General features: G+C 34.9%; 2 protein-coding genes across 4 annotated transcripts in view; one reads left to right on the top strand and one right to left on the bottom strand.

The window, feature by feature from the left end:
• LOC126816526 (uncharacterized) overlaps positions 1 to 24,175 on the bottom strand; it is a 37,891-nt gene that overhangs the window by 12,898 nt on the left and 818 nt on the right. Inside the window, exons 1-5 of one of the 2 annotated variants that reach the window (XM_056099393.1) lie at positions 3,618 to 3,842; positions 2,453 to 2,541; positions 1,903 to 1,945; positions 1,350 to 1,449; positions 403 to 533 (exon numbers count right to left, since the gene is read on the bottom strand). In XM_056099393.1, the coding sequence (XP_055955368.1) occupies positions 403 to 533; positions 1,350 to 1,449; positions 1,903 to 1,945; positions 2,453 to 2,541; positions 3,618 to 3,709 (455 nt within the window). In that variant the 5' untranslated portion in view covers positions 3,710 to 3,842. Of the gene's footprint in view, positions 1 to 402; positions 534 to 1,349; positions 1,450 to 1,902; positions 1,946 to 2,452; positions 2,542 to 3,617; positions 3,843 to 24,175 lie in introns of those variants that run through there. The other variant, XM_056099394.1, reaches the window with a different exon arrangement.
• On the top strand, positions 4,019 to 13,705 carry LOC126816531 (phytanoyl-CoA hydroxylase-interacting protein-like). Of its 2 annotated transcripts, none has more exons than XM_050543163.2 (4): positions 4,019 to 4,150; positions 7,038 to 7,361; positions 9,257 to 9,575; positions 10,994 to 13,705. In XM_050543163.2, the coding sequence occupies exons 1-4, from the start codon at positions 4,142 to 4,144 to the stop codon at positions 11,722 to 11,724; spliced, it is 1,383 nt and encodes a 460-aa protein (XP_050399120.2). In that variant the 5' UTR covers positions 4,019 to 4,141; the 3' UTR covers positions 11,725 to 13,705. The 2 variants fall into 2 exon arrangements, with proteins under 2 accessions (XP_050399120.2, XP_050399119.2); XM_050543162.2 differs by having other exon boundaries at positions 4,019 to 4,156.

Below are 24,175 nucleotides of genomic sequence, written 5' to 3'. Positions count from 1 at the left end.
TACTACACAAACATACCTGACCCTATCTGTATGACATACTACATGAACTTACCTGACCCTGTATGACATACTACATGAACTTACCTGACCCTGTATGACATACTACATGAACTTACCTGACCCTGTATGACATACTACACGAACTTACCTAACTGTATGACATACTACACAATCTTACCTGAATACCTGTATGATATACTACACAAACTTACCTGACACTAGCTGTATGACGTACTACATGAACTTACCTGACTGCATGAAATACTACATGAACTTACCTGACTATATGAAATACTACACAAACTTACCTAACCCTATCTGTACGACATACTACACAAACTTACCTGACATAATACACAAACTTACCTAACCTTTTCTGTATGACATACTACACAAACTCACCTGACTCTAGCTGTATGACGTACTACACGAACAGGTGATTTCTTCATTCCAATTGCAACATGTACTTCTGATTGGTCAGGATTTAATGAAGTTTCTGTTGCATCTACCACAATAACAGACTCATTGGATATCTGAAACATACATGTTATAAATGATAGGCAATGGCGTTCAACATCTCACATTTCTTCTGCACCAGTCAGTCTAAATGAAGACAGGCATACACCAGCCTACATTTCTTTCCATCTCCCACTGTCAGGGACCTACATTTTTCAGGCAATCAAATACTAGATGTCTGTCCTTGTCAGGTCCTTCGTCCTGCACCACAGGAAAAGCAAGATGGAAAATCCATAGGAACTTTCTTATCCAACATCTGGATCAAACCCCCGGACCGTCTTTGTAAGCTAATGCCATACTCACTGAGCAGCTGGCTGCCTACATGTTATAAACAAGTTTAGCGTCTTGTCAACAATTAAACATGCATTATGTAAGAGCCAAATCTTCCTATTTCAGGTCTTTCTTTAGGCCTTAAATGTTATCTAAATTATTAATTAGACATTAAATTAATTAATTAACCTATCCAGACCATAATCAACTCTCGATGGCATCAGATGGGTTCGATTTTCAACAGATTTGAATCTGATCTGCGGTTCAATGTTGGTTGATGATTAACAATAAAAATTGATAATCAAGACTTTGTTTATTATTGTAACAACTGTAGTAATGATGATCAAGGGTAGGCCATAATTATATTACTAATATCTAGGCTCAGAGTGAAGTAATTTTACTGAAATTTTCATCATATTCCCTTTACATTATCTATTTTTTAACTATTATCGTGAAAACTGTCAGCTCCTTATCTAATATTCTATTATGCCGTTTTACCTTAGGTCATTTTTAGGCCAACATGTAAATGCCGACAAAGTACAAAAAAGTCCTAATATTTTTACCTCCTGTGTATTGCTTTCACTTTCTGTGACATCCAAGTCAGATAAATCTAAATTAGATGAAGGATGTGACGATTGTGTGACCAGAATTTCAGGAACATTTCTGTAAAAAAAACAACAAATTAACAGTTTGATTTTAGCTGTAAAATGTTCCTGACATTTTGAATTTTGAACATATCCATAAGAAATACCACTGTACTATGGAAATGAAATGAAATGAAATGAAATGGGGTTTAACATCCTACCGTTCTGCTCTGAACTGGGCTAATGAAGACGGGCATACGCCATACAGTGTGCTATGAGGGCAATTTTATCCGGACAGCGGCACTATGGTCTACTCTTATATCGAATTCCAACTGTCAAGGAATCTTTTATGTGCACGCCGATGTGTACATGGGATATCGGTTTTTCGTCCCATCTGAATGACTAGACAGCTGGACATAAGGCATCTGTCAATAGATATTGTCGGACATATTATAAAAATGTGTGATAATTTGTGTTGGAGAATGTCTGTGACAGGTGCTCTACGTGTATCCAGGACTGTTCAGCTACTTACTTTCTAGGTGTAATAGGTAAACTGTCTTCTGCTGTTTTTCTTGCTGAAAATAATCACAACAAATTTACAAGTTTTACTGTTTTTAATATCTACATGGCAGGTTTTACATGTGCTAAGAATGTTACATTTTACATAATTCTCCCTTCAACTTGTACGCTGAAGTAAAATGTTGATAAGATAACTGCGCGGAATTATTATTCATATAAGTACTTCTCAACAGACATGGGAAAACAGGCAGGGAAATCCTGATGGATTATCCTTCTCAACTCTGATCAGTGATGAGAGAGACAGAGAGAAATGGGGATTAACATCCACTCGACTCAAACTAGATCATTTCGGGACTAACACATGTTTCAACTCTATTTCAATAATTTGCTTGGGCATAGGGGTCTTCAGCAGTGGGAGGAAACCGGGTGACCCGGATAAAACCCACGAGGTTGAACAGACGACCCTTCTTGTCATGTACAACCTGGGAATCAAACCCATGTCAGTTGACTCAATGACAGACCATCCAACCCCCCTCTGATCAGTGAACTAATGCCATACTTACCATGTTGGTGTGTAGAATTGGTTTTCTTTATGTCATTAGAGGTACTGGTATTCGTGTCTGTTACTAATCTTCCTTGAGCTAATGGTTTTCTGTTTAAAATAATAAAATCAATCACTCAAGAACAAAAAGAGCGATTCAGATCTTTGAGAAAATAATAAATTTCTAAATTATTTAGAACAAACCTTAGGTCATGCAACAGTTTTGACAAATTCGGTTTTACTGGAATATCAATTCTAAGATGAAATGAAATGAAATGGGGTTTAACGTCCTACTGTTCTGCTCTGAACTGGTCTAATGAAGAAGGGCATACGCCATACAGTGTGCTATGAGTTAAATTTTGCCCAGACAGCGGCACTACAGCCTACTCTTATAACAAATTCCAACTGACAAGGGATCTTTTATGTGCATGCCAATGTGTACACGGGACCTCTGTTTTTCGTCTCATTTGAATGACTAGACAGCTGTCCTTGTCAGGCCCAATTCTAAGGAGACATAAATATAATATATAATAGACTGATTTATTATTTTGTTCTGATGTTGCCAGGCAACGAAACATACGCCCACAGCAGCTAAATCATCCGGGCAGTCAACAAGAGTTATCACATATTTCTACTTTCTTTCGGTAATGAAAAATTTATAATACACTAAAATCTGATTAAGAGTAACAAGTCATTAAGCAATTGTCAGAAAATCATTAGAATCTGTTTGGTTTTTATAAAGTTCTGCCCCATGCTAACGTTTAGTATACGAAACATTTAATATCATGGATTTAGCTGTTCAAGTTATCAAAATTCATTGAAAATCAATATACTTGTTTGTCTCAAGACCTTAAACTCTGTGTATCAATCTGAAGTCAATCGGATGATAACTTTAGCCTCTAGAGCATCCACAAGATGATCAAGGCCCATAACTCTGACAGTAATTATCGGAAATGGCTGAAAATAAAAATTTTTCTCCAGATTTTAGTTTTGTATGTAAGCCCTAATATTATAATTATAGCTATCATGCATGTTCCTTGAATTAAAATGGCTGTGCTTAAAAACCTGTTTAGTTTTGGTATACAATGTATGTAAGTCATAATATTATAATCATAGCTATCATGTTACTTGAATTAAAATGACTCTGCTTAAAAACCTGTTCTAAGAATTTTCATATTTCCACTTACATGTTTATCATCTTTACCAGGTAAATGTTTATGTTCAGTTGGAAAAAAAAAGTCAATGCTACAGCTGAAGTCATTGCTGAGCCAGATGTCATACATGAGGCAGGGTATGCTGCTTACACTGTATTATGTACAGAACATCTGATGTTGCTTAATAGATTCCAGTGCTTGTTGTAGTTTGCAACAAAAGAGTATCTGTGTACATGACGGCCATGTTTCAATTTATACATTTTTACTTTCACTTTTAATTCTTTGAAAGAAACATAATACTATTAATACAACAATGGAAATAGCTGATTGCAATAATGCAACAACTGATTGGGAAAAACCAAGTTTTAAACACGATATACGTAATCGGTGTATGGAGTAACTTGTTGAAATAAGACTGGACAAATGGGACAACTGATTGGGAAAACCAAGTTTTAAATACGTAATAATTACATAGAATGTGAATCTCAAGATGGTTCTGGATTAAAATATTAATTTGTTAGTGCTAGAACTGAAGATCAACAACAGCACAAGTCAAAATGGTTGAGGTACAAGTAAGTCACTACAACATAATTCTGTGAAACATTTAAAGGCTCAATACCACTCTTGTTGTTACTGAATAATATGTCCCAATCTTTATTCTGGTCAACAAATTGTACTATTTTACAATATTCCAATTAATTGGTGATACAAATTTCATCTTAACACACCTAATTTAAAAAATTGGAAAAATTTAACTAAATGATTTGAAAAGCCTAACGTAAACCTTTTCAAATGTGACTTGGATTTAAAAATATTTTCGAACCCTCTGGACAAGTAAAATAGGATTTAATGAATAATTTACACAATAGGTAGGACACTAACACATCTAGTACTTAGAACAAGGCTATTATTTATTTTCTGGAGCTGTCAAGCCAGCAAGAGTGTTATTGTCCCTTTAAACTGTTCAGAAATGATGGCTGGGTTTGTGTTTATTGCCGTAAAGAGGAGAGAATGGCACTTAAATGCACTCAAGATGTTCATCCTTATGCTGGTGGTGGCTTTATGGCATGGGCAGGGACTTGTGACCAGAAGAGAATAATCTTGTTATCATCCATGACTGGCCAAAGATACTGAGATGAAGTTCTGCAACCTGTGGCAGTGCCATTCGTGCAACAGCAACACCTGGTTACCATTCTGCAGCATGATAATGCCCAACCACATATTGCTAGACTGGTTTGCGATTATTTGAACAATGTTAACATCCACACATTACCTAGGCCAGCATGTTCTCCTGACATAAACCTAATAGAGAACCAGGGGCGGATCCAGAGGGGGGGTTTGGGGGGTCCAAACCCCACCCTGCTCAGCTACATAAAAAAATTGAATGCCTTGCATCAATGAAATTAAATCACAATGTGTTCCTACATGATTACAAAAATGATTTCTCTCTTTAAAAAGCTCAATTTGTATGTATGCCTATGTAATTTAGAGACGATGATGACAGATTTCCTTAACAGGAACCTGGCAAAACCCCCCCCTGCAAAAATTCCTGGATCCGCCCCTGAGAACCTCTGGGATCTTCTTATAGGCAACTAAGGCAACGGCCATATCCTCTCGCAAACCCACATTAGCTTGAGCAAGCTTTATTGCAAGAATGGCAAAGGATTCCCCATGATATCATAAGACGCTATTAATGTTGTGTCTTGTCAAATGATTAAACTGCATATGGACTTATTCAAAGGCTTCACCTTGACTTGTATGCGTAATTGTTTATCTAGACGCCATTAATCTTTAACCCTGGCTTGTAGCCATTACACTACTGTTAATGTTTTGATTTTTGCTCCAGACATCAGAAACTTATTCCTCTCAATAAAATATTCATCGTTTAAATCAAGATAGGTTGCCAGGCAACAAAACATACGCCCACAGCAGCTAAATCGTCCGAGCAGTCGACAAGGGTTGTCACATACTTATTCTTTTGTAGGTAATTAGGGGAATTTAATAGACAATTTCATACAGATGACATTATAATTTTCGTTGTTTGAAGGTTCACAAGGTTCTAAAAACTAAAACAAGGGCCGTAACTCTGGAAGCAATCTACAGAAATTGTTCAAATTCGACAGGCTTTTTTCGTTTTACTAATTCATATAATGCATATAAATTTCATACACATCGGATGATAACTTTTATTGTTCGAAAGTTCACAAAGTTCAACACAGTAAATCAAGGGCCATAACTCTAGATGTAATTGACGGAAATTGCTGACATTCAATAGGCTTGTTCGTCTTCATTTCACTAATTTAGATGATAACTGAAACTCAATATACTTGTTCGTTTTACTAATTTAAATGATACATATAAATTTCATACAGATCGGATAATTACTTTTGTCGTTAGAGCATTTACAAGGTACAACAAAGTGAAACAAGGGCCATAACTCACGGCGTAATTAACGGAAATTGCTGAAATTCAATAGGCTTTTTCATGTCACTAATTTAAATGATGCATATCAATTTCAAACAGATCGGATGATAACTGTTGTCATTAGAGTGTTCACAAGATTCAACAAAGTGAAACAAGGGCCATAACTCTAGATGTAATTAACGGAAATTGCTGAAATTCAATAGGCTTCTTTTTTTTTACTAATTTAAATGATGCATATAAATTTCATATAGATCGGTTGATAACTTTTGTCGTTAGAGCGTTCACAGGGTGCAAAAAAGTGAAACAAGGGCCATAACTCCAGAAGAAATTAACAGAAATAGCTGAAATTCAATTGGCTTCTTCATTTTACTAATTTAAATGATGCATATCAATTTCATACAGATCGAATGATAACTTTTGTCAGAGCGTTCACAAGATTCAACAAAGTGAAACAAGGGCCATAACTCTAGATGTAATTAACGGAAATTGCTGAAATTCAATAGGCTTCTTTGTTTTACTAATTTAAATGATGAATATGAATTTCATACAGATTGGTTGATAACTTTTGTCGTTAGAGCGTTCACAAGGTGCAACAAAGTGAAACAAGGGCCATAAGTCCAGAAGAAATTAACGGAAGTTATTGAAATTAAATAGGCTTCTTCATCTCACTAATGCAAACAACATATATCAATTTCAAAACAATCGGTTGATAAATGTAGTCTGTAGAGTGGTCACAAGAAATTGTGGACGATGGACGGACGGACGGGGGCGATGGCAATATACAACTAATTTCCATGTGGGCGTATAAAAACTGTCTTTGGATTTTTTTATGGAACATTTACAGGGAGTGTAAACTTTCTTTTGCCCAGTAGTTTAAATTTATGATATTGTCATTTCATGCAAATTTTTGTGACAGAATTGTAATTGAATAATAAACTTCTTAAGTTATTTCAAAATTCTTTCCTTTCCAAATTCTAAGTAATTAATTAAATCCATTTGAAATAAATTTATTGTTTTTCATTTTTACAGAAAAGTTTGTACATTGGTTCAACAGAAATCAAAATAACATACAACCTTTTCCAAATTAACAGAATAATTTGTGCTGTTGAAAATACTGAAAACAACGAAACAGGTTTCTATTTTCTAAATTGTACAGATTCGTGGCACGTCGATCAAAACCAGCAACCTCCTAATACAGAGCTCAGAATTACTATATATGGTCTTAGAATAAATGAACCAAAAGTTATTCTAAGTAATACAATTATAATCAACAGTCCATTACATCATATGAGATTAGAAAGTCACAACAAACATGGCCGATTTCCATCCGACAGGTTTACTTTCTTAGTAGCGGTAAGTATAATCCAAGGTTTTTGTTTATTTCACAAATCCAAAATAAGTTATGAAACTATCCATTACAACTTTTAACGACACATTAATATTACCCTCACCAAGAAATTAAATGTAATTAATTATGAGTGATACCTGTATTTATTAAACTCCCTAAAATCAATCAAATTTGTGTACGATAAAAATGATTGCACATGTATCTTAGCAAAGACTTGATAGATTTAACATGCATGATGTAACAGTACAATCATGCATGATGTAACAGTATTACATATTGATTAATAAATACTCCAATAATCATAAAAATAATCATATTGGGCACATCTTCTGGTTTCCTTTTTCTGTAGACGGGCCTGACAAGGACAGCTGTCTAGTCTTTCGGATGAAACGAAAAACCGAGGTCCCGTGTATACATTGGAATGCCCACTTTAAATATTGGCTGAGAAAGTTCATCAAGATTTTCCGGCGTGGTTCCCCCTTGTCAGTGATGCAGGATGGAGGGCCTGACAAGGACAGCTGTTTAGTCTTTCGGATGAGACAAAAAACTGAGGTCCCGTGTATACATTGGAATGCACGTAAAAGATCCCTTGGCAGTTGGAATTCGATATAAGAGTAGGGCGTAGGCGATAGTGCCACTGCCCGGGCAAAATTTCCCTCATAGCACACTGTATGGCGTATGCCCGTCTTCATTAGCCCAGTATAGGATCAGAATAGTAGGACGTTAAACCCCATTTCATTTCATTTAATTTATTTTTCTGTACACAGACTGATGAAGCAAGGGCAATAATTCTGTCAAGCAGGTTAATGATAATAATAATACATGTAGTTTTTTAGATCGCTGAACATTCAGTCAGTATGCATTTCTTACACAAAATATAACATAAATTTAATTTTGATAATTTAATTTAAAAATATTCTGTTTTTAAACATTTCTTGAAAGTTGATATATTTGGGCTATTCTGTACAGTTTTGAGTATTTTATTCCACTCTTTTGGACAAGCTGAAAGGACAATTTTAAGAAGCAATCACAAATGTTTGTATGTCGAAACAATAAACCACTGCAAGTTTCAGTCAAAAACACCTTGCTATTTCCATATCTACAAAAGTTTTGTACCACATTGTTGAGGAAAGGGCAATAATTTGATGTCAATAATCATTGTGATTCTGAAATATTAAATTTGACATATCTTTATGACATAACAATAAAACCATGCAAGTTTCATCCAAATTGGTCAATAACTTCATGTAGTTTTTATCTCCCACAACTGTGAATAGATAGACTGACAGACAAGCTTTGGTGATGAGAATATACACCCACTTTTAAGAGAGAGAGAGAGAGAGAAATGGGGTTTAAAGTCCACTCGACACAAACTAGGTCATTTCGGGACTAACATATGGTTTAATTTTATTTCAATAATTTGCTTGCGCATAGGGGTCTTTAGCAGTGAGAGGAAACCGGAGGACCCGGAGAAAACCCACGAGGTTGGACAGGTGACCCTACTCCTTGTCACGTACAAATGAAATGAAATGAAATGGGGTTTAACGTCCTACTGTTCTGCTCCTAAGCTGGGCTAATGAAGACGGGTATACACCATACAGTGTGCTATGAGGGAAATTTTGCCAGGGCAGAGGCACTATCGCCTACTCTTATATCAAATTCCAACTGCCAAGGGATCCTTTACGTGCATTCCAATGTATACACGGGACCTCGGTTTTTCGTCTCATCCGAAGGACTAAACAGCTGTCCTTGTCAGGTCCTCCGTCCTGCATCACTGACAAGGGGAAACCACGCCGGAAAATCTTGATGAACTTTCCCGGCCAATATTTAAAGTGGGCATATAAGGAAAAATAATTTGTCTTCATAAATACCAATATTATATTTTTCCTACTTTTTGTAGACCAATGGAATGAATTGCAGTGCAGATCAAAGAGTCAATGAAATGACCAATAAATCCAGTATTATATTTAAATGTGAAGATGTACAACTACCAATAAATACGGAATATCATTACATACAGATAATACAGACAACAAGTTCTACTAATGATGTATCAAGCTACAATGAATATATTGAGTTGACAACCACCTATACCAATGAAATACCATGTGTAAATCTACCATCTAGAGAGGCTGTTAATTACAAGATTTACAAAGTATCTCTGTCTGGTAATCAATATTATGTGACTAAAACATCTAAAAAATCACAGTTCATTACTCGTAAGTATAACTTTGTTCCTGGTTAAAATATTGTTTTAATTGTCTTCAAGGTTACATGATAAGGTCAATTACTTTCTCAAATTCATTTTTATCCTGCATCTTCATTACCCCAGTCAGAGTAGAACAGTAGGACATTAAACCCCATTTCATTTCATTTTTATCTTGATACTTTAATCAGAAATAAAAGATGTTAAATTTTCTCCAGAACACTGACGGATAATGGCATGGCCAACAGAGGCAATTGCCTTTTTTATGTTTGTATAAAAAATAATCAAGATCGGTATCCTAAAAATCGTGATTTCAACTCCCTGATGGGCAGCTTGGGCAGTTGATAATATTTATGGGGTGTTCCCACTTAGCCGGCAGGCTTTGATGTCAAATTTTGCCGCTAATCCAGAGTTAATCCTAGAACAATGGTGTTATAAACTATAGTCCATATCTTTTTTAAGACTAAAACTGTATTGATTTTAACAAATTTAACTTTTATTAAATAACATTAAATAGCTTACACATATAAAAATATATTGATTTTAACATATTTAATATTTATTAAATAAACATTAAATGATTTACACATATGAAAATGCATTACAATTTACACATTTAACTTTTATTAAATAGCATAATATAATTTATAAATAAATGCCTTACAACATAACAATCATTTTACAGCCCCACTAAATAGGAAATATTTGTTCCATACCGATTTACACTTAAAGAGCCATTTATTAACTGTGTTTTCAAATGTTCAATTCTTGTATCAAGTTGTCGATATTTCTTAACTCGATGCCTTTTGGTACCACCAAATAATATCTGTGAAATGGTGATTTCGACATTAAGAGCTCATTAACGCTGAACACTAGTGAACAGTTCTTGAGTGACTACTTTTAAACAGACTATAGTTTTAAGATCAATCAAAGGATTAACAGTCTGCCGGCTAAGTGGGAACACACCAATATTTATATGTAAATTTGTTATTACAAGCAGGTATTTGAGGACCCTAGTCTTGTAGCTTGCCCAAGAGTTTATGTTGTTGGGTTCCGGTTTTCACTAAACCCATACCTGCTCGCTCTTACAACCGAGAATTGCAAGCCGCTGTCTTTAAGTGTGATGCCCGCTGCTAGTTTTGTAGGAGTCCAGCCAATTTGAGTATGATTCTGCCATCGAGAGACAACTTTTCAAAGATTTTCATTTTGAAATATGCTGCAAACGTGACAGTTTACAAAACCTCAAATTTAGCACTCACAGTTCTATAACTACACAATGCCTACTGTCTGAGACATCTACATGTACTTTCTAAATGGGAGGTTTTAATTTCATAAAGTGAATATCGCAATATATTCTTCTGTTTTGCCTATTTTTGTCAGCTAATTTGAAAGAAACCCAACTAAATCTAGTCCATACATTAATCTTTCCAGATAATTCAAAATATGATGTTCACCAATTCCATGATATGGCACTGTTATTTATAAGTGGCTCAGGTACCATGAAAATTCCTTACTTATATCGTAACAAACCAAGTTACCATCCTACTATACAAGAAGTTATAAAGACAGGAGTAATGACCAAATATGACAAAGACAACAATGGAGACCAAGCCTCTAGTATTAACCATAATATTAAAGGGTTGTTCTTCAGTGCGTCAATGGACAAAGATACCCGACAGCCACAGACATCAAGCTTTTTTGGTGATTATCGAATCCTGATTCCACCTGAACATCTAATACCAGGACTAAATCTGTATTTTGCAGATTTTTATTGTAATCATAAAGCACATTATGTAACCTTGGTATTAACCAAGCCTGGTAGTGTAGAAGATGTCTACTGTAAAGTTAGACTAATTAAACTTGACATTAATGATAATAAATTCTTGTTTCATGATCAAGGATTTTATTATACAACCTCTGACAGGAAGTTATGGGTAGAAGTATTATATACTGAAGATGTACATGTTGATGATATGTTATCAGATGGTAAGTTGTTAAAAGAAATAACACCTACAAAAGGTATGGGTCAAAGTAAACTAGATGGAATCCCGAAAAACAAATCTTGTAAAACATGTAATCTTCCTAAAAGGCCATATTCAGTGAATAATTCACGTTATTTCAACATTTTTAATACTTTACTTGATTACTCAAGTTTATATTGAATATTGTTCAGCTGTGATACCTCAAAAATCTGTTTTACTTATTAAAGATGCATTATGCAAGAGCTAAATCTGTCTATTCTGGGTCTTTTTCTGACTACAATTGTTAATTATTTTAGGCAATTTCCACATGACGAGCACATAATCAAGACCATCTTAAAATTACACTGATAGGTCATTCACTCGTCAAAAGACATAAAAGATTTCCATGCTTTATCAGATCTTATTTGTGACAAGCCTGAAGTTTTCGAGTCAAAATTAACCGTTGTACTCTCTAGGACATCGAATGGCTGAGATATTGAATGAATTAGAACATCTGTGCCATATGATAATTTAACCTTAAAATGGATAATCAGGAATTTGTTTAATATCAAACCTGGGGCCTGTTTCACGAAATTTTAACTAAGATAAAATCCAAATTTTAGTAATTTGATTGGTTAATATTAGATTGATTTAAGTGCTTAGTCAATCAAAATTGAAGTATCTACTAAAATTTGGATTTTATCTTTAGATAAAATTTCGTGAAACAGGACCCAATTGGCCCTTTGACAATCAAGACTATAACTTCCCTTAAAATAATGTAATTTAACTGAAGTTTTCAATATACCGGTATATCTTCTTTTGGTCATTATCTGTTTTTTTAACTATATAGCACGAACTGACAGCCATTCATCTAAGATAATGCATCTTTAAGCATATTTTATTCATTAATGCCATTATTTACTGTAATGAAAATTTACCATGGCAGACACATATATAATATATTATTTTTTCAAAAAAAAGGCTTCATGAATATGGCAATTGTACCAGGCACAGTACATCATTGATATTTCTACATTAATTTTCCCTCATTGCTTTATTGTGTTAAAATATCTATTATTAAAAAAATATCAAATATTGATCATCTTTATATGTTTTATTGTGTAAGTAGATTTTTTAATAATATAAATTAATAACTAAAATATTAAAGATACATTATGTAAGATTTAGATAAAGAACTAGCCATTCTTGCTATAATAGTTTGAAAGTAGATGATGTAAAATGAATAATTTGAAAATTTCATTCAAATTACTCTATTGCAGTTGAAGATATTAGCCTTTGAAGGTTTGACAGACGTGTGCAATAATTTCAACCACCGTACTGGTTGATCGAAGCTAAGTCTTGGTCCTCCATATTTGATTAAATCAAAGTATCGCTGAACCATTCTAATCTATTTAATATCGGAGAAATCTGATGCCATCGAGAGTTGATTAAGGCCTCGATCAGTTAATTAATGTCTAATTAATACTTTAGAAAACATTTCAGGCCTAAAGAAAGACCTGAAATAGGCAGATTTAGCTCTTGCATAATGTATGTTTAATAAATTGTCTCTTTGGATTAATTTTTTTGCAAAATAAAGTCTGATTTCTGAAATAGATATTATAGGTAAAATTAATTATATTTATGATATGTTCGTTAAAAAAGTATTAACATTAGTGTTACGTTGCTCTTATTTTTTGAAAAAAATTTCACAAGTTGTTTTCCTTTATTTTGTTAATGTAGAATGGTTATGAACTGCTCTTTTCATTTTATTTGTTTTATTTGTTTCGTTTGAATTTGATTTATCTGTTTAGTTTTTGATTGTTTAATTTTTGTTAATGAAGCTGATTCTTTTAAACTTCGTTTTTTATTTTTGAACTCTACTTGGTGTAGGTGTTCATCAGGTAATACCTCGACTGAGTTCAATATAGAGATTAGCCGGTTGATTTGTTGGATATAAACCTTTGAATAATAGCGCCTAACAGGCAGCTGTGTTTAATTACGCTCTCCTGATTTTGATTGTTTCTGTGTGTTTGAAGTATATGTTTGTGATATGCGCTTAGAAACACTTCACGTGTAATGAAGCACTATATAAATCAAACAATAATAATAATAATAATAATGTATATTTAAATATTGATTATCTTTATACGTTTTATTGTGTAAGTAGATTTTTTAATAATATAAATTAATAACTATTTTAAAATAAAAAATCTGATCCTTCCACTTTGGCTTTGCATTCATTTTATTCATTTATTGAAATGTTATCAATTACTACATCAATATTATGACATTTCAGTGGTTTTCCTGTAACATAGTCATTGTTTAAATGTGACTTATCCAAAATTTAACCAGCGGCTGCCAGGCAGGATACGCCCACATTTTGCAAGAGATGGATAGAGAACAATTTAAGAACTAACAGGATTTTTTGTACAATCAGGGGCAATAATCCAGAAAGTTATGGCCTGAAAAGTGCAAATATCAAAAGAGACAGAGATTTTTGGGATATAAAGATAATGTTTTAAGTTTCATAAAAATTGTGACCTCTAGAGGGTTCACATCCTTCGTATTACACACTTCTACACAATTTGCATACAAAGAGTGGCCATTTTGTTGGGCAGTTTCATTTCCATTTTCACGAAATATGAATTCAACCTTCATTATGGTGGAATGGTGATGTATTTAAACGATTTTTAAAATCTGAAAAAACTTATGACCTCTTGAGAGTCTGCAAGCTAAAAATGTGATTTTTCGAAACAATCAGGGGCCATAATCCATGAAGTTAAGTTTGGGTATCCGCGATTATCAAAAGGAATCAAGATCTTAGTGTGTAATGGTGATATATTCAAACGATTTTTTAAATCGGATAAAAATTTCGTACAATCAGGGGTCTTAAATCAGGAAGTTATGGTCCGATATGCGCGAATATCGAAAGTAATCGAGATCTGTGGCTTATAAACATGCATTTCAAGTTTCATCAAAATTACATGTAGATGAAACTTGTGACCTCCAGAGGGTCCACAACCCTGATACACAATATTTTGACATTATTTGCAAACGAGGGACGGCCATTTTGTCAGTTTCATTCCGATTTTTACGAAATTTGAACTCAACCATCCTTAGGGTGTAACAGTGATATATTGTAACGTTTTTTTAAATCAGATAAAAATTGTGACCTCTATGGGGTCCACAAGCTAAAATCGCGATTTTTCGTACAATCGGGGGCCATAATTCAGGAAGTTATGGTCCGATATGTGCAAATATCGAAAGTAACCGAGATCTGTAGGTTATAAACATGCACTTCAAGTTTCATCAAAATCAGATGAAAATTGTAACCTCCAGATGGTCTACTACCCTGATACACAATATTTTGACACTATTAGTATTAGCGAACGAGGGGTGGTCATTTTGTCCGTCAGTTTCAGGCCAATTTTTACGAAATTTGAACTTAACCATCCTTAGGGTGTAACGGTGATATATTGTAACGTTTTTTTAAATCGGATAAAAATTGTGACCTCTTTGGGGTCCACAAGCTAAAAACACGATTTTTCGTACAATCAGGGGCCATAATTCAAGAAGTTATGGTCCAATATGCGCGAATATCGAAAGGAACCGAGATCTGTGGGTTATAAACATACATTTCAAGTTTAAACCAAATTTAATAAAAATTGTGACCTCCAGAGGGTCCAAAACCCTGATACACAATATTTTGACACTATTTGCGAACAAGGGGCGGCCATTTTGTCTGTCTTTTTCGGTCCAATTTTTACGAAATTAGTACTCAACCCTCCTTAGGGTGCAACGGTGATATATAGTAACGTTTTTTTAAATCGGATAAAAATTGTGACCTCTTTGGAGTCCACAAGCTAAAAACGTGATTTTTCGTACAATCAGGGGCCACAATTCAGGAAGTTATGGTCCGATATGTGTGAATATCAAAAGGAACCGAGATCTGTGGGTTGTAAACATACATTTCAAGTTTAAACCAAATCGGATAAAAAATTGTGACCTCTACAGTGTTCACAAGCTACAGTTTGTAAAAACGTGATTTTTTGTACAATCAGGGGGCATAATCCATGAAGTTACAGTCCTATACATGCCAATATCGAAAGGAGCCGAGATCTTATGGTGATAAACCTATATTTCAAGTTGCATTGAAATCGGATAAAAATTGTGACCTGTAGACTGGCAATTGTGGACAGACGTCCGGACGGACGGACGGACGGACGGACAGGGGCGACAACAATATACGTCCACATGAAAATCTGGGCATATAAAAAGATAGGTTGCCAGGCAGCAGCTATATCGTCTGGCAGTTAACAAGAGTTGTCGCATATTTTTACTTTTTTCGGTAATGAAACATTTATAATACATTAAAATCTGATTAAGAGGAACAACTCATTAAGTAATTATCAGAAAACCATTAGAATTTGTTTGGTTTTTATAAAGTTCTGCTCCATGCTAACGTTTAGTATACGAAACTTTTAACATCGTGGATTTAGCTGTTCAAGTTATCAAAATTTATTGAAAATCAATATACTTGTTCGTCTCAAGACCTTAAACACTGTGTATAAATTTAAAGTCAATAGGATATTAACTTTAGCCTCTAGAGCGTCCACAAGATTTTTTCAAAGTGATCAAGGGCCATAACTCTGGCAAGAATTATTAGAAATCGCTGAAAATCATTAGGATTCTTCGTCTCATGACCTTAAACACTGTGTATCAATTTAAAGTCAATCGGATATTAACTTTAGCCTCTGGAGCATCCACAAGATTTTTCAAAGTGATCAAAGGCCATAACTCTGGCAGTAATTATCGGAAATCGCTGAAAATCAATAGGCTTCTTTGTCTCATGACCTTAAACACTGTGTATAAACTTAAAGTCAACCGGATATGAATTTTAGCCTCTAGAGCGTCCACAAGATTTTTCAAAGTGATCAACGGCCATAACTCTGGCAAAAATTATCGGAAATCGCTGAAAATCAATAGGCTTCTTCATCTCATGACAGGGACGACAACAATACACGACCACATTTCAATGTGGGCGTATAAAAATGGTTTCATCTGTTAATGTTAGCCCGAAAATACTTTCTGAACTTTCTGGATTTTAATTCTATCAATCCCAAAAATAGTGACAACCATGCATGCACCAACATCAGAGACTATCTCACTGCTGACGCTTGTAAACTACTTGTGAGATCACTGATTTTATCAAGGATTGATTATTGTAATAGTTTACTCTATGGAATTGCACAAGCACGTCTAGCCAAGAACCAGAAAGTTCTTAAAGGAGCTAAATCGCTAACATTTGGGACCTAGAAATTGACAAAAGTGGGTCGCAATGCATATAATACAGTAGAATCTGTATTAAGCAGCCACCCAAGGGAATTTTCACAACTGACCGCTTAACGGGAGTGGCCTCTTAATAAAATCTTGTTGCTTTTTGTGCCGACATAAATTAAATATTACTCTTGGATGCATTGGAAGCGGTAAATTTGGCCGTCGCTGAATCTTGCGCCGAACGAAAATTCTTTACTCAAATCTCGGACATAACTTAACGGGAGTGGCCTCTTAATAAAATCTCGTTGCTTTTTGTGCCGACATAAATTAAATATTACACTTGGATGCATTGGAAGCGGTAAATTTGGCCGTCGCTGAATCTTGCGCCGGACGAAAATTCTTTACTCAAATCTCGGACATAACTTCTGTAAACTTGTCATTTTGTACCAACCTTCGATACTACTGTCTACCATTGTGATGCATTCGATAATATTTATCCATTTTTGTGAAGAAAATCGATTAATTCATTTTATTTTATCAAAAAAGCACATGAACAAAAAACATCGCTAATTTTATCTCCTATTTACAGGGGGTGTAACTCTGTATGTAATATTATAGGAGGCGCTAAGAGAGATACTAGATGATCGTGACAAAACTCGGTACTTTTATTTTATTCAATCAGTATCAAATAATGTGTCGTTACGCGTGAAAACAATGATCAGGTTAGTCGTTTAATAAAACAAAAGATTAATTAACAGATAATCCCGGGTTGATTGTTATGTTTACATTTCTTTTTACCTGATCAGTGGGGGTCCAGTTAATTAACTACTACTCACGGGATTAGCGGGGGTGTTACAAAGAACGACAAGATGGTATCATTCAACAATGGCCGTTGAATGGGCGATGTTTTGTTGAATTTATTAGTAAAATAGTGACCGCTGGCCGCGTTAGAGGAGTGACCGTTGAATAAAGAGATGAAACAACAGAATTTCTACGGGGGAAATTTATCGTGACCGCTTACAAGAAGATGTCGCTGAATAGGAGTGGCTGCTCATACAGATTCTACTGTACTGTAATATGAATGTATATAAACTGTTTTACATTCAATGGTTACCGTTTTTACTCCAATTTCAAATCAGTTATGTTCGGCGAAATAAGCCAGCAGTCTCAAGCGAGTGCAAATTTCTAGCATCCGGTTATTCCAGTCTACAAACGCTGTTTGATTTGGTGTAATGTGTCTAGCCTCGTCCCTCGTGTCTCTTGATACAACTGGGGCTGAAGCGCATTATGGTACACGATTTGTGTACCAATGGTAAAATGTTTATTTTGTCTTAAATATTGGATATCAAAAGCCCATCTTTTCCTGGTAAGATCACAACATGAATGTTGATTTAATTTGACAAATAAATCGTCTTTTGAATGTTGAAGATTTTGGATGATATTGAGTTAGAGACTTAGCTACTTTAATATTGCAGCCCGTATAGTAACAAGGACACATAAGTTTGATCACATCCAGAATGTGCTAGTTTCTTTACACTGGTTACCTGCTGAGGCGCGAGTGAAATACAAAATACTAACATTAGTGAATAAATATCGCAGCTGGTCAATACTTATCTGAACTCTTATTTGACTACAACCCCATTAGATCACTTCGCTCTCAAAATAAACAGTCACTAGTTGTTCCAAGATATAATTTAAAGTCATAGATGGGTATAGGTCTTTCAGTTCAGCTGGTCCTAGATTATGGTACAAACTTCCACAACAGATCAAGAATCAACAAACTTTTAATCCGCACTAATGACTTTCCTGTTTCGACAGTTTTACCAGTAGAGTCATTACTAAAAGCGTTTTGAACATGTGTCAACATGGAGATGACGCTATAGATAACAGTTGACGGTTCTCGCTATAATAGTTAAAATAAAAAGATAACATAAATCTAATATGCTGAAAATTTCAGTCAAATTGCTATACTCTGAACCGAGATATTAGCAATTGAATTTTAGGGAAAGCCTTGATCATTCCAGGGGTCAAAATTCACGACGGCACCCGCGACAATTGCCGTATTATTTAGCGAAATTGTCGTAGTATATGGCACAAATTTCTGGAGAAAACGATGGAGGCTCATATTTTGAGAGATTTTTTAGCCATTTCCACTAGGCACGGATTAAGCAGGCTGCTGACCAGACTGCAGTCAAGAGCCCCAATGTTAAATAAAGGAGTCGCCGCAAATTAGTTCTAAAAAAATATTTTATGATTTGATTTATTATGTTGTGCCAGATAAATCTATCAACCATATATGGACATACAAATTGCATTTGTCTGTGCGACGGACAATGGCCAGAATATGCCTGTTTTTAATGTTGACATTTTAAGCCAAGGGACCCATGCAAGTGATGTTTCACCCATGGAAACAAATTAAAGCAATCTGCTTATTTAAGAAGAATATTACATTACATTTATTTCAATTAAATACTGAGTGCGATTCTTGCTCTACATGTATCCTCTGCAAATTATTATATTGTGAAAGTTGAATCTTTAATTCGAATACCAGTCCAAAAATGGTTCGATTCCACCAATCTATGCGGTACCCTGTATAATAAGACAGTCGCCATCTGTTTTTGCTGTGAACCAATCCAACTGAATCCAAGCTGGGAGTTTATCTAGAATTGGTATTTCTGGGAGGGGGGGCAGAAATGAAATAGCCAATATAAATTCCCGATTAGATTCCTTCGGGCCACGGCAGGCAAAGTCGGTCACCAGAATTTGCAAAGCGCGGTGTCAGTGGATATATTGGTGGTGCTAATTCAGTCCATGAATACAGTAAACTGAAGGAGTTCAAATATAGCTTTAATTATATGGTTTTGCATAATAAATTCAACCCAATGCGCATTTGAGCTCAATCAGTTGCATTCACAGAAATTTAGGTCCCAAAATACTGATAAAGCAAATAAATGAGGCACGAAATATAACGCAGGGTGACTACTCTTAAAGTGGCGAAAGACAGTGTTTATTATAATGATTTTAAGTGTTTTATCCATTAGTCAATTTAAAGCCTAAAAACTGTCGTAAAATGCAGAGTGGCAAAAAGGTAATGGGTTTTCGGGCACCTTATTTAGTTCACTAGAAGGCAAAAGGATTTTATTCACCAAAAATATTATATTTCGTTTTTTGGGGGTTTTTTCACATTGTTCGTCTACCTGGCATATTATCAAAATAATTAGACTAAAGAGACGCTGTTTTGGGTTAACCAATTATGACGTTGATGACATCACCAGGTAATGGGTTTTCGGGCACCTTATTTAGTTCACTAGAAGGCAAAAGGATTTTATTCACCAAAAATATTATATTTCGTTTTTTGGGGGTTTTTTCACATTGTTCGTCTACCTGGCATATTATCAAAATAATTAGACTAAAGAGACGCTGTTTTGGGTTAACCAATTATGACGTTGATGACATCACCAAAATGACATCATGCCGCTACCATGTCATTATAGCTTGAATACAATTTTGTCAATTCAGGAATGATCTGGATTGACATTAAAGCATCCCGAAACCTTGACTTATTGGTATGTATTATGTATAGCAGTACTGGACTCTTTCTTTATATTGGGATATATTCAATGATTACATACATGTCATTTCGGTCCTGCATCATTACAGACTTACAACATTACGGACTCAAAGAAAAAATATGGCCTCAGCGTTTCGGTCTCGGACAGGTGACATTGTAGCCATGAGAATAAGTTGAAAGGACAGGTTGAATACAACTGTCAAATCAATTTACAATAATAAGCCAAATACGACTTTATAAAAAAAATATGCCGCAGTACGTTGATCTGGCTACTTAGGGTTAGGGTTAGGGTTTGGGGTCAAAAGTAGTCGGGTCAACGTACTAGGCCAAAAAAATATGGGGGTAAAATTTGCCGCTCGCCATCAAGTAGGCCTACAGTCAAAAAACCTGTCCGAAAAGTTGTCATGTAAGTCTGAATCGTCGTCAAACTGAGTCTAAAAGGTCGCCTGTGTCGAGTCCGAAGTGATGGGGGCAGAAATGGACACAGATCACCAAATATTCCTACGCCGTCACCCACGAAACAAGGGCCAAAGCTATTTTTAGTCTTCCTCTCCCTTTTCCTTTTTCCCCCTTTTGCATGGCGATTTTTGTTGACTTTTTGGTGTAGAATTGAGGAAAAGGGTTTGAAAATACATTTTCTGCCAGGTTTTGGTGAATATTCATAATTTTGATGCGGAAGGATACAAGAGTTGAGAGTTTGGTTACGTTAAAATGTAGGGCCTGAAATTGCATGTTTACTTGTCTCTACTTCCAGCTTGTGTATCTCAAGTTTTTCATGAAGAACCTCATACGTGCTTTTGGGCAAGTGGTTGCCACATGTTGCTCCATCTGTGGTAGAAAGCGTTCTACCCAACGAAAATTTGGGAAAAAGTTAGAGCCGGTCTAAGATACGAGAATTAACATTGGAGTCAATGGGGAAATCTTTAGTGATCTGTGTCCTGTCTGTGTGTGATAAGGCTGTCACTGATATGCCTTAGTTTTGAAAATATGAAGATTAAATTCTCAGAAAATATGAATAAAATAGTTTGGCTACAGAAAAACTAAAAAAAGTTAATTAAAAAAAAATAAAATCAAAGTTTTGAAGAAAAATTGTGATTTTACTGCAAATTTCTCAATTTTCAATTTTTATTGAATTTTTAACAGTAAGTAAAATATTCTAATGCCCAATGTTGGCTTATTCAGTCTCAGAAAGCACAGATAAAATGAACAGTATTGAAATTTCACCAAATTTTGTCTAAAAATCAGGAATATTCACAAAAAATCTTGAGATTCCCCCCATTTGGATATAGAAATTAATATTTTCATGACTACTAAAATGAGTCAAAATGTCTAAAAATGCCCATATTTTCTTTGCTAATGTAACTTAGATGGGATCTACATGTTTGTCAGGTTTAGAAATAGCTCCAGCTTTCCTACAGAAAATTGAAAATTGGTAACACTGAGTTAACAAGCCAACAGTGAGGCTGATGTCCCCCGCCGAAATAGGAAAATAATTAGAGGACACATATAAATTTATCACAAATTATCTTTTACAAAGTATTGAACAATCAAACAGTATATCTTTACTTATAGTCTAACAATCAAAGTAGGAGAGTTATTGTTTTCCAAAGTCTCGACCAATCAAATTGCGTATCGCTCTGCTTACCCTGAGCAGAAAATGCTCATTATCAAACTTAGTCAAGGTATTACTGTAATGAAACTATACACCAAGTTTCATCAATCTCACTTAATTAGAACTAAAGTTATCGTGTCCCAAAGCATCAACCAATCAAATTGCTTATCTCTGCTTACCCTAAGCGGAAAATGCTCATCTTCGAACTCCATCAAGGCATTGACCTAATCAACACATACACCAAGTTTGAACATTCTAGCTCAATTAGGAAGAGAGTTATCGTGCCCCAAAGTATCAACCAATCAAATTGCTTATCTCTGCTTACCCTAAGCGGAAAATGCTCATCTTCGAACTCCATCAAGGCATTGACCTAATAAACACATACACCAAGTTTGAACATTCTAGCTCAATTAAAAGTTATCGTGTCCCAAAGCATCAACCAATCAAATTGCTTATCTCTGCTTACCCTAAGCGGAAAATGCTCATCTTCGAACTCCATCAAGGCATTGACCTAATCAACACATACACCAAGTTTGAACATTCTAGCCCAATTAGGAAGAGAGTTATCGTGTCCCAAAGCATCAACCAATCAAATTGCTTATCTCACCCTAAGCGGAAAATGCTCATCTTCGAACTCCATCAAGGCATTGACCTAATAAACACATACACCAAGTTTGAACATTCTAGCTCAATTAGGAAGAGAGTTATTGTGTCCCAAAAAGTGTGACGGACAGACAGACGGACAGACAGAAGGACAGACAGACGGACAGACAGACAGACAGACAGACAGACGGACGAACCCATTTTAATAGTCCCCTGCTTTCTTCGAAAGGCGGGGGACAATAATGTACAGCAGATGGGTTTGTACAAAATGTTCAAAACAGGGGTTGGCTCAATTTTGCCACTATTTTACCCAGAATAAGCATTTTTTTCTTCTTTGAAACATTAAATTCCTGCATTTCCTTCATGTAGGAAGCAATATCCCAGCCTTTCTAGACATTTTTTACTCCATCATTCTGTTTAGAGAGGCAATAAATGCCCCACCCTTTTCTATTAATGTGTTTTGAGGGATTTAAATGCACCTGTGTTGACATGTAAATGATCTTAATTGGAATTTGTGGTTGAATTACAGCTAAGAATGTTATTTTTCACCCAAAAATATTTTTTTTGTGCATTTCAAGGATTTCTAACCCTTATTTGTTCAGAGTCAAACGTAGAACCCTGAGGCATTTCAGGCCAATGAGACCAGACCCAGATGTAAAATGGTGTAGATGTGTAAATGTCAGTTTAATGTTCAATATTTCCTTATCAAAATCCAGCATTTGTGGTGTTTGCTGCATTTATGTTGCCTATAAAACAATAAAATGTTAATTTTTCTCCTTTTCAGGCCTCTTTTTATGTTGTCAAGTCTGTCATGACTACTTTTTTGACTTCATTTTTTCAGGAAATTAATGTAAAGTTCCAGACATCTTGCTTCAGCACAAGGATTGCAATACAAATTTGTAACATGCCTCTGAGGTTTGAGATGTTGGAAACATTGAAATATTCCCAAATTTTTAAAATTGTGTATTCTGTGACCCTTCTGTTAGAGAGGGGTGATCATAGACCAAATATGGCATTTTTTTCATTCATCAAGGCCTATTTTTAACCATAATTCATATTTATTGCACCTATTTTAGTTTATATGTGCATATATGTTAGCCAGGGATGGTAAAACATAGCTGTTAGACAGATTCCTTTGGTAATGTAAGTTCTGCAACCATAGATTAGATTAATTCAATCAGTGGCATGTTCAGGGGGTAGACATACATGTTTCAGTATAGATCTCTAATATTACAATCATTGCAACTGGTTTGCATTTTTTCTGTTTGCATATTGTCCACAGATTCTAAAAATATATTTCTTGTCCGTCTGGATATTTAAAAAAGTGGAAAATTATTGGTATTTTGAGAGATGCTACATGTAAATTTTGTACATTTTTCATCACATGGCAGTAAAAAATTATATTTTTGAAAAAAATTCCAAATTATGAGTGTTTTCTATGTAGTTTCTTTGTTACTTGTCTAATTTTTTCACAGAACTCAGATACTGCCTTTAATAAGAAAGATTTTTAAATTTTAGCACAAAAGGCCTATGGACCTGAGATGCACCAGTGTACATAAAGCAGCATGTGTACTTAAAGGGCCATCATT

The sequence above is a fragment of the Patella vulgata genome, chromosome 3 (assembly GCF_932274485.2).
Source record: "Patella vulgata chromosome 3, xgPatVulg1.2, whole genome shotgun sequence".
NCBI lineage: Eukaryota > Metazoa > Mollusca > Gastropoda > Patellidae > Patella > Patella vulgata.
The sequence above is the reverse complement of the archived record's forward strand: the minus strand, read 5'-3'. Positions and strand labels throughout refer to the sequence as shown.